The sequence below is a fragment of the Anabrus simplex genome, chromosome 1 (genome assembly GCF_040414725.1).
Source record: "Anabrus simplex isolate iqAnaSimp1 chromosome 1, ASM4041472v1, whole genome shotgun sequence".
Taxonomy (NCBI): domain Eukaryota; kingdom Metazoa; phylum Arthropoda; class Insecta; order Orthoptera; family Tettigoniidae; genus Anabrus; species Anabrus simplex.
This window is the reverse complement of record NC_090265.1, coordinates 1,635,798,212-1,635,810,666: the sequence shown is the minus strand read 5'-3', so window position 1 is coordinate 1,635,810,666 and position 12,455 is coordinate 1,635,798,212. Positions and strand designations below refer to the sequence as shown.

General features: G+C 39.3%; 1 protein-coding gene across 1 annotated transcript in view; it reads left to right on the top strand.

Annotated features, from left to right (window-relative positions):
- LOC136858632 (myrosinase 1) overlaps positions 1-11,583 on the top strand; it is a 60,424-nt gene extending 48,841 nt beyond the window's left edge. Inside the window, exon 11 of the mRNA XM_068225642.1 lies at positions 11,353-11,583. Coding sequence (XP_068081743.1) covers positions 11,353-11,500 — 148 coding nt within the window. The 3' untranslated portion in view covers positions 11,501-11,583. The remainder of the gene's footprint in view (positions 1-11,352) is intronic.
- The last annotated feature ends 872 nt before the right edge of the window (positions 11,584-12,455 follow it).

Here is a 12,455-nt window from a genome sequence, read left to right as displayed (position 1 = left end):
CTGATGACATAGAACATCCTTAAACCTTTACTTGTTTATAAACTTTCTGGTATCTTATTACCAACCTTCACAGCTGCCTTGCATCAATGGTACATTCTTTTCACCAATTCTATTGTTGCACCGTCCATACCAACATTTTCTAATGCCTTCCACAGTAATTAGCTTGGCACAGAATCATCATCGTTTTCTATATCAACAAACACCAAATGAAGACCTTGATTTTTTGCCAACATTTCCTGGCACATCTGACGTACAAAAGAAAACATTCTATCCACACAACTTTTTACAGCAATAAAACCCACCTGCTCCTGACATACAACATGTACCAAACTTTCCACTTTGTTATTTTAATTACTGTACTACTGAACAACATTCTCACCGAATACATGACACTTCTCCCTCTGTAAAATGTAACTTAAACAGCTATACAGCTGTGAAATAGTACTATTACTACTACTATTATTATTAGTAGTACTACTATAGGTACTACTAACCGAGTAGAGGGCGGTTGGCCACGGTTCTACCGTGGTTCTACACTTCTGCAATTCGGAAGACGGAGAAGGTCAGGCCGTCCACCGTCAGCTGCCCTGAGAATTGTTTTCCGTGGTTTTCCATTCTCCTGCACTAAAAAGAATGCCGGTACAGCTCCTAACATAGGCCACGGCTACACCCACCTCACTTTCTCCGCAAATTACATCACCTAAACAAACCTCCCTGGTCTGAGAGACGGCGTTACCATCTAGGAAGCCCGCCGCCCCCGTTTAGGGGCAAGCTTTAGTAGTAGTAAGGTAACTTAGGGAGATCCCGACATGAGGGAGAACTCGACACTTTTAAGCATAGCGCCCCTGGTAACCACAGTACTCTACAGGTCGAACTAGTAACTACATGTATTGGAGCCGTAGGGTGTTGTGCTCATGGTGATCCTGGTAGCAGACGATTATCACTATAAATACAAGACATCTGAATAGTTGAAGGTGAGTATGTAAGTGATATATGATGTAAACGTAACGTACTATAAGATAATGAGTAGGTTTTAGAACGAAATACGTAGATATGCGATATTTTTAAGGCAATGTTTGAGGTTAGGCGCACAAAGCACGTTTTGGAGAAGCAGCCATGTCATTTCCAAATCGCCAATCATTCAGCGTGGTAAGTGCTGCCACCTCTTGCCTGCCAATGTAACTCGGGGAGATGTCGACATGACAAGCGTGGGAGATCTCGACACTGTCATTTATCCGTACAATCCCGATATCCTCCAAGAAGACATTTTTGAATACGACCTTGTGCAAGACGAAAATGGTTCAAATCACGTACAGGTTGGAGAAGATATTGCTGTCGAAACTAAGGCTAGTAGTCCTACATTATCACAGGAACATGAAGCCTCACCTGCATTTACACCTCCGAGTTGCTCAGTCCAGGAGTTATCTCCTGTTCCGATATTAAGACTCCTATCTGGAAAAGGAAGAGGAAGAAGAGTGCAAGAATCCGCCATGGTGACTTCTCAGGATTACCGACAAAAGTTAAGGAAGAGGAAACGCGGAAATGAACAGAATCCCTCAAATCTAAACAAAACAACGAGAACTCGGCGTGTTGGTAGTGGGGAAGCTAGTTCCTCAAGCAGTCTTAATTGCTCTGAGAATTACTGCGCAGTATGTGATGGCTATTTCTATGACGACAACCGAAATGAGGCATGGGTCCAGTGTAGTGGGGAATGCAGGAAATGGTTCCACGAGATGTGTGTAGAAAATGGAAACGACGAACAATTTATATGTGCCCACTGTGTACAATAGCTGTGTAACTCTACCGAGGTCCTACCTAGTGTCAGGTTCTCCCTAAGTGCGGGAGAAGTGGACATTTTTGCATCGTTTATTTATTTTCTAATTTACAATTATATGAAGTTTTATTTTTGGCCATAAATAATAGAAAACATACACTAACTGTCTACAAATTCACCAGGTAAAAATTGAACTATTTTGCAAATAAAGCATTATCAAAATTACAGGTTTTTGCTTAGCGTGTCGAGATATCCCTAAATTACTATAGTAGTAGTGTGACTTCCCCTCTCGGAGAACAATCATCAAATGAGAAATGCAACCATTCAAGCTAAGGGCGCCAATCTTTAAGTTGAGGACTTAAAGATAAAAATTTATAATCAAGCTTGGACGGACTCTTATCACAGGGGTGGGGTGAAAGTGCACTAATCATTAAGCAGGAGAATTAAAAATCCAAAAGGCTAATTAAGGCAGATTGATTAAAGTGAACTAGAAAAATACTATTTATTAGATTTAATATAAATGACGACGGTTTAACGATAACTGAATTTAAATTAAAAAATGAATTTAACAGAAAATTGAATGACTCTACTTCGCGAAAACTTGCAATATCTTTAACTCGCTTGCTCACCATTTAGTCTCGTTCTGCTGGTCCTTGGGAAGCTTCCATCCTTGTAGCGGGAACATCATCGGTCGTCTTTGAGATCTCTTCATCTGCAGCTAAGTACCATTCCTGCCTTGCAAATTGCACCCACCACTAATTGGAAGATGACTTCAAAACTAACACTCCCTATTATGCTTTATCCCATATATTGGAGATAAGCCCTAAGTCATAGTTAGAAGAACCACCTTGGGTTATATGGAGAGGATACTCAATTAAGAATCCTTCCAACTTTACTGAAAATGTTCTCTGAAGTTTCATTTCTATCTAGATTAAAACTATCTATTGACTTAGACTGGTTCAAACCGGTCTTGTAGCCGTGCTGTACGTAATTCCTGATGAGAGTGGCTATACACCCCTCATTCAGAATTTCTAAGTATCGAAACGCAGAATCAAGTAGATTATCACGTAGAAGATGTAGAATAACTCGTAGAAGTCCAGTAGAAGATCAGTAGAAGATCATAAGATCATAAGATGAAGCCACGAGCTCCAATACGCCCTTTTATAACCTTCTCTCGCGCTAATTACAGGTCGCTACACGTGGTCCAATCAGATGACACGTCTCTCCCCACTCCAGATATTAGAGTTGACGGGCCTTAACTATGATATCAACCGTTCTTCTATTCGTCCTTTCACTCAGTATCCATGGCAACATGACGCTCCTTTGAAAATATAGGCGTTGATCAGTTCGAATAATTCTGGTCGAAATACGGTAGCTTACGTTACCACGCTTGACCACGTGCTCGCTTTTCTCAGAACTTGATGTCTAAATTTGTCCTTCCAACTTCCTCGGTGATGTGGCAAGATAGAGGAAATCTACTGCAAGTTAATTTTAACCGACTGTCGCAAGAATCTAAGTGAATATGAGGATATTCAGCCCTCGTTTATAAGTCGTAGTTACAAAGTAATGAAATGATAGTGAGCAAATGATTAAACATGAATTATAATACAATTACATACCAAGATAAATATCATGACGTTAAATTCCTGAATTAATTACACATAATAAAATTAATATAATTACACTGTAACGTCTGGAACGTTACATTCGCCCCCATGAGTTCTTAACAAATATCACATGAGTTGAGAACTCACACACTTACTCCCACATTGACTTGAAATACCTCTATTGCCTGCCCATAACGAGCGACATTATTTTCATACAATTAATTATATCTCACTCTTTCCATCTCTCTTATACTGCTTACCATTGCGAATGTCTGTTATTTCAGTTCATCTTGAGGTTTAGATGCTAAATTATTCCCAACACAAGCAACTTTTCACTTTTGTAAAAAAAAAAACAAGATTACCCTAGAGAATATAACATAATATATACAATTCAGATTACAAACTCTGCCGAGTGTCTATTTGTCCTTTTTACTTCCCATCTCTCCGACATTCTTTGATAGATAGCAGTAACACGTTCTCTTCCAATCTTTTACATTAAAAAAAATGGAAAACAAATGATACAAACAATTTACACTTTTATCACTCTTTCGAATGTTTCAACCTTATCTTGAAGCATGATGCAATACACTCCACACGAATACACACGTAATTTAAGCTCACGGTAAAATTATTGCAAGTTAGAAATGCACATACGGGAAAATTAATTATTTGCCGTCGTCAGCTTTAATTAGCCTTCGGTAACATCTCAGAAAACAAATAATATATAAAATTTCATGGCCTCACATACGGAAAACAGATGATCTATCGTCAATGAACGAGCGTAAATCTACCGCTACACACAAACACCTCCCTTGTTTACAAACACAACTAGGAAAAACCGCCACAATTGAGACGTAAATTCATTTCGCTCGTAGTCTGACATAACAAGTAGCAACTTCCCTGAGTTACTGACCTATATCTCACAATCCGGTTCAGCCACCTCACACGACAGGTATCTCCGTAAACTACTAATGTTATATGAACCATTCATTACGCTCTCGCCATCCGCTAACTTGTAAGAACATGGTCCTAGTTTACGATGTACTTTATAAGGGCCTTGATATAACAGAAAAAATTTCTTAGTTACCTTATCCTCACTGTTTGACAACATGGGAACTCTCACCAAAACCATATCACCTACCTCAAAGTTATCAAGTACCTTACGTTTCTGTTGCCTTTTACGTTTATCTCCAGATTTAATCAGGTTCTCCCGTGCCAGTCGGACGTAAAATTCAGCATTACGAGGTGGTTCCTCAGGCAAACCTAACACTCTCACTAGTTCATTCTGAGGCTTACAACCAAAATGAACTTGTGACGGCGTCAACCTAGTGCTTTCATGTTGAACTGCATTGATCCATGTCTCTATGCGGGATAAATGAGCCACCCAGGCTGTATGCTTATCGAACACTAAGCATCTAAACATGCGAGATAACTCTTTCATAACGCGCTCACACATATTGCCCTGAGGGTATCTAATAGATGAATGAACCTGTGTAATACCTAGCTCTCTAATTATGGACTTCCATTTTCTCGAAATAAATTGCGGTCCACTGTCTGATAATATTCTAAGAGGAGTACCTAATTTAGGGATATATTTCTCTTTGATTATACAACTACAAGATTTTCCAGTGGCTTTTCTCATACCGTATAATCTGACCAATTTCGAGAAGGCATCAATAATGACTAAAATATATTGGAAGCCCAACTGTCCCTTTACCACAGGTCCAAATAAATCAGTACACACCAAGTCACCAGGTCTTTCTGAGATTACTGCCTGACGAGGTCCTTCTAAATAGCGGTTAGGAACTTTGCTACGCTGACACAGATCGCAAGTGGAAAGAATTTTTCTTATATCTCTTCCCATCTTGTCCCATATAAAATTCTGTCGGATCTCATACAGAACTTTATTAGCTCCAAAATGTCCTAATTCCTTGTGGATAAACCAAATCAATTCCACACGTAGCGCTTTGGGTACACAAATCCCCCAGAGATCCTCGCCACATTTCCTGGCTAGAAACCCGTTAACCAGTTTGTACGTGTGCCTACCATGCGACACAGTGAGCTGCTCTCCTCCCTGAAGTACAGACAAAGGTTCCCGACATTCTTCGTCTACCGACTGTTCAACCAATAGGTTACGTAGTCTATTTAGAGCAGTTTCATTTTCCTTAGACAGACATGTACATATAATAATGCCCTCACGTGGCTCTAGAAGGCTACCTTCTTCGCACAACTTCGGATCACGTGACAATAAATCAGCAAGGACATTATTCTTTCCCTTAATGTGAGTTACCTTAAAATCATACTCTTGTAGGGCGAGTATCCATCTACTAACTCTGTTAGATGATAATTTACACTTGGATACAAAAGAAAGAGCATGATGATCCGTCCTAATTTCAAATTCGGTACCTAAAACATACATCCTAAATTTACTCAGGGAGTATACGATAGCTAGGAATTCAAGTTCCGTTATAGTATAACGCTTTTCAGCAGCACTTAAACCTCTGGAAGCTAAAGACACAATCCCTAAATTACCATCATCATCTACTTGACATAGTGCACCAGCGATACCACAGTGAGATGCGTCCGTCAGCAACACATACTTCCTATCGGGCATGGGGTATCTCAAAACAACCGCCTGCCTGAATCCTTCTTTTAATTTTAGGAAAGCTCGATCATGATCTTGTGTCCATTCCCACTTACTGCCAGCTTTCAATAGTTCTCTAAATGGCTCTAGTAAGTTACCAAATCTCACTACAAATCGTCTGAAAAAATTACATACACCAATATACGATCTGAGCTCCTTAATATTTCTAGGTGTCGTAGTATTCAATATTTTTTCAATTCTTGTGCTCTCAGGCGTCACTCCCATTGCAGATACACGGTGCCCCAAAAACGTCACCTCTCGTCTACTGAAAACACATTTGTCAAGTTTCAGAGTAAAACCAGCATACTCTAATTTAGAAAAAACCCTCTCCAAGTGGTCCAAGTGCTCTTCAAAGGTACTAGATCCTATAACCAAATCATCGATATAAATAGTAGCATAATCTCCAGTATCATCTCCCAAGGCAATACTAAGTGCGCGAATAAGAGCTGCCGAACTCGTACGGGTCCCAAAAGGAACACGCCTAAATTGGTACAAACTATGCTTATAGCTGAAAGCAGTAAGAGGCCTGTCTTCTGATCTTAAAGGTATCTGCCAAAAACTACTCCTAAGATCTAACGTAGAAAATCAACTCTTACCCTGAAAATTCTGTATCAACTCTTCAATGGTTTGTGATCTCAACTGATCAGCACCAATACGTCGGTTCATCTCCCTGCCATCAATACACAAACGTATTGATCCATCAGACTTAGGCACGACAATTAAGGGATTAACATATTGACTGTTTGATAATTCAATCACATCGTCTGCTAACATAGCTTGAATTTGATCCTCTACGGCTTTTGCATATTTGTGTGGTATCGGGTACCGCGGTCCGCTGAATGGAGTCTTATCCAGCACAGAAAAAGAATGTTCATACAGATGGGTAACACCAGGTTTCTCGGAGAAAATCTCCACGTGTTCACACAACACTTCAAATAACTTGTCCTTCTGGATTTCATTTAACTCATTACTACTTACGGCTTCTTTCAAGCCACATATTTTCTCCTCATTAATCCACAACTGACACAACTTCAGGCCCTCACTAGCCTCTTCATTTATTTTAGAAACCTCTCTCATTCTCCACACTGTACTAACTTCCGTTTTCCTCTGAATTTCCTCCTCAAACTTGACCTTGATATCCTCATTATTCCACCTCAAATTTAGCATAAGATCATTGTAATTTAACTGAGCCAATTTTAACGTTAACCAGTCAGATCCCAAGATAAGATCAAATATTAAATGCGGAATTACCAAACATATCTGAACGCTAATAGAATTATTAATGCAGATCGGGACAGCTACTTGTTTACAAATTTGCTTAGACTTCTTTCCAACAGCCGTAATGATGAAAGTAGACTTAACAGGCATTTCCTCCAACTGAATACCCTGTTTCACTAATGACTCATACCACTGAGAACTAATACATGATATTTGGCTACCAGAATCAATCAAAACTTTAACCCACGCCCCCCAGACTTTCAATTTAACAACGGGATTGACTACTTTATTACTTGAATCTCCATTATTCTGCTCGGGTTCATACAACAAATCATCTCTAACATCTAGGTCATATGGCAACACTTTCATGGCAAGACACTTCGCTACCTTCGTACTAGGCTGGAATTCTGACCTAACATTACAGCCTCTAGTTAGTTTAAAGGTTCCCTTTGTGTATTGACGTTGGACTCATTAGTACATTGCTCTGGCCTCCGTTGGGGATTTCCTGTCCTATATTCCGGTGCTCCGCTCCTGCTGTTCTGCTGAGGTCTGAACTGATTGCGAGCTTCGTGATTCTGTGTTCTACCGTTATGTCTCATTCCGTTGTGATGACTAAAGTTCTGAATATTCTCCGTTCTACTTCTAAGGTTACCTAACGCATCAAAACTGCCTAGTAGGTTCTCCATTTCCTGAGTAGTACCAACTTTTTGCATGCAGGCCGCTTCTCTCACCCTGTCCGGAAAATGTCTCAAAAGTAGTCTTACTACATCAGACCCCTCGGTTATACCATCTAAGTTCTGACAAATCATGACATGTGCCAGGAAGTACTCGGTCATAGTAACTCCCTCATGCTGTTTGTACCTCCCAAATACCACCCTTTCTCTCTCCCTAGCTTGTATCGCTTCATTCCAGAATTTCTCTCTAAATTTATTTCTGAATTCTTTCAGGTTCGTCATCGTCTGCCTATATACCATGAACCAAGACCGAGTTTCTCCTACAAAAGCATGGTCAATATTTTCCATAACGTCTTCCCAGTCCATAGACCCTTCCTCTAGACGCTTTTCAAATCGTTTTTCTATTATCTTAAGGAAATCTAGCGGGTTCGTTTGTTTCCCATTAAATTTAGGTAGTTCAATTTCCCTAATGTAGCTATTTCCTAGACATTGCCTTCCCGTGAAAACCTGTTTATCCTTTGCCACCTGTTTTAACTTATTTTCTGCTTTCTCTATCCGGCATTCTACATCTCTGTCTCTCCTATCAATTTCTCTCTCCAAATTAACCTGCTTCTCTTTCAATGTTCTAATTTCAATCTTATTCTCTTCAGCTATCGCAAACCTTTCTTCACTTGCCCGGGTCTCATCTTCTATTCTAAGCTTTACCGTATCAATCTCTTGTTGTACGTGGTCTTTAAATATCCGTATTTCCCCTCTTTGAGTCTCAACTCTCTTATCAATACTAGTGACCTGCCTCATTACTTCCTCCCTAGTAGAGTTGTTTTCCTTCCCTATTAATTCCAGGAATTCACTTCTCTGTTCCGCAAACTTTTCTTCTACCTTTTTCCCTTGCCGTACATATTCACTTTCCTGGTCCTCTAATCGCTTATTAAAATGTTCATTTTTTACCACCAGATCGCGTAACTGCCTACTGTGTTCGTCCATTCTCCGATTCGCTTCCTCCTTATTTTCCCTCATCTCCCTACTTAATTCAGCTTTAGTTTGCTCTAACTGTTCTTTAAGTTCATATTTAATATTCTCAATTTTAGTGTTAGTTTGTTCTAATTCACTTTTAAGCTCAGATTTAGTTTGTTCTAATTCACCTTTAAGCTCAGATTTAGTTTGTTCTAATTCACTTTTTATTTCAGTTTTACTGTCCTCTATCTTACTTAACATTAACTGCATCATTCCCATTAACTGATCATTATTATTACTTTCATTGTTAGTATTTACTTCCGCTTCGCCCCCCATCCTACTATCATCTGACTCCATACTGACTTCTTTCTGCTTGCCTTCACTCTCCATACTACTTACACTTCTATCTTCAATTTCCTCTACTATACTACACAACTCTTCCTCTGAACTCAATACGTTATTACCTTTTATCGCCCGTCCACTGCGCAACATCCTCTCCTCTTTCGTCTGATCAGCCATGACCCTTCCCACAATCAAACACTCCTAATGAAACGTGGATATCCAAATTTTGCCCATAATACTAATTCTGATATCGTTACCGTTATTAACTGCTCCGTACTTAATGATTTTCTCGCCACACGTTGGAGCGGCATTTATGTAACTTCCCCTCTCGGAGAACAATCATCAAATGAGAAATGCAACCATTCAAGCTAAGGGCGCCAATCTTTAAGTTGAGGACTTAAAGATAAAAATTTATAATCAAGCTTGGACGGACTCTTATCACAGGGGTGGGGTGAAAGTGCACTAATCATTAAGCAGGAGAATTAAAAATCCAAAAGGCTAATTAAGGCAGATTGATTAAAGTGAACTAGAAAAATACTATTTATTAGATTTAATATAAATGACGACGGTTTAACGATAACTGAATTTAAATTAAAAAATGAATTTAACAGAAAATTGAATGACTCTACTTCGCGAAAACTTGCAATATCTTTAACTCGCTTGCTCACCATTTAGTCTCGTTCTGCTGGTCCTTGGGAAGCTTCCATCCTTGTAGCGGGAACATCATCGGTCGTCTTTGAGATCTCTTCATCTGCAGCTAAGTACCATTCCTGCCTTGCAAATTGCACCCACCACTAATTGGAAGATGACTTCAAAACTAACACTCCCTATTATGCTTTATCCCATATATTGGAGATAAGCCCTAAGTCATAGTTAGAAGAACCACCTTGGGTTATATGGAGAGGATACTCAATTAAGAATCCTTCCAACTTTACTGAAAATGTTCTCTGAAGTTTCATTTCTATCTAGATTAAAACTATCTATTGACTTAGACTGGTTCAAACCGGTCTTGTAGCCGTGCTGTACGTAATTCCTGATGAGAGTGGCTATACACCCCTCATTCAGAATTTCTAAGTATCGAAACGCAGAATCAAGTAGATTATCACGTAGAAGATGTAGAATAACTCGTAGAAGTCCAGTAGAAGATCAGTAGAAGATCATAAGATCATAAGATGAAGCCACGAGCTCCAATACGCCCTTTTATAACCTTCTCTCGCGCTAATTACAGGTCGCTACACGTGGTCCAATCAGATGACACGTCTCTCCCCACTCCAGATATTAGAGTTGACGGGCCTTAACTATGATATCAACCGTTCTTCTATTCGTCCTTTCACTCAGTATCCATGGCAACATGACGCTCCTTTGAAAATATAGGCGTTGATCAGTTCGAATAATTCTGGTCGAAATACGGTAGCTTACGTTACCACGCTTGACCACGTGCTCGCTTTTCTCAGAACTTGATGTCTAAATTTGTCCTTCCAACTTCCTCGGTGATGTGGCAAGATAGAGGAAATCTACTGCAAGTTAATTTTAACCGACTGTCGCAAGAATCTAAGTGAATATGAGGATATTCAGCCCTCGTTTATAAGTCGTAGTTACAAAGTAATGAAATGATAGTGAGCAAATGATTAAACATGAATTATAATACAATTACATACCAAGATAAATATCATGACGTTAAATTCCTGAATTAATTACACATAATAAAATTAATATAATTACACTGTAACGTCTGGAACGTTACAGTAGTAGTAGTAGTAGTAGTAGTAGTAGTATTTCTCAGCTGTCCAGTTGCTTAATTGTGTGTTGAGTAAACGTAAGAAATCAGTTACTTTCATGACTGCTGTAAATATTCCAAACGTGATCTTTAACCCAAAATAAAGGACCCAGGAAAGAGCACTTTAAAAATAGTGCATAAAGACAGTCTTACTTAATACTGTAACAAAGAAGGCCGAGAGTCTGGAGGGTCTGGCCATAGGCGACAATGCCGAGCTCGAACGGGAGTCGAACTCGAGGCCCTCTGAACTTTAAGCCAATCATTTTACTTTGCTCTTCATCAAAGTGCCAGCGTAAGGATTAGTCTGTCACATACCTTTCATGCAAAAAACAAAATATAAAATATATCGTTCAATGTTCCAGGGAACGGTTCGGTCTGTACTCCGTGGACTTCAGTGACCCAGCGCGGCCCAGGACAGCCAAAGCTTCGGCTCAAGTTATGAAGGAGATCTTTCACACCCGGCAACTACCAGAGCAAGCTAATGTGCGAGGATCAAAGTCGATATCTTAACGTGTTAGCTGAAGAAATGGTAGCAATGTTAGCGTCATAACACTGTATATAATTTAAAAAATAAAAGTATGTATTTCTATTAAGTGAAGGTCTTCTCATATGCAAATTGTCATCGAATCCCGTCGTTAACCTCAAAATGAAATTCGACTCGATAATCTGTCCATAAATAAATGGATTGTTCTATCCACGCAGGTGAGAAGTTATGATGACTAAATGCTATCGAAGCATCTGAGTTGAACATTTTCACACTTTTAACAGTTATCTTCATTCCTGAAGAGTTACTTCTTTCGATATATACAGGGTTGATGACTAAACTTTTTATTAACTTGTATACCACCTTCAGTCACCTACAATCGCCATGGCGAATATTTCCAAATGAGATGTGTAACTGATATGCTATTTTCACAGCACGGAAATTAATTTTTGTAATTTTTTTCTAAATTCAGTCCTGGTGTATCATATAGGACATAGGGTCATTCCATTCTTTCTAACAAGGGGACATTCCCTACTCGATCTCAGGTACTTACGTATGGTTCGTCCATTATTGGAATATGCAAACAGTGCTTGGGATCCTCACCAAGAATACCTAATAAAAGAAATAGTTAGTGTGCAGAGGAAAGCAGCAAGATTTGTAACAGGGGATTTCAGGAGAAAAAGTAGTGTATCAGAAATGTTAAAGGAACTTGGGTGGGAAACTTTAAGTAAGAGAAGTGAGAAAACTAGACTTATAGGATTATATAGAGCCTATACAGGAGACGAAGCATGGGGAGAAATCCGTGACAGGCTTCAGTTGGAAAATAATTATATCGGCAGGACTGACCACAAGTATAAAATTAGAAGGAATTTTAGCAGAAGCGATTGGGGTAAATTTTCATTCATTGGGAAGAGCGTGAAGGAGTGGAACAGTTTACCAGGGGTAGTGTTTGATCCTTTTCCAAAATCTGCACAGATATTC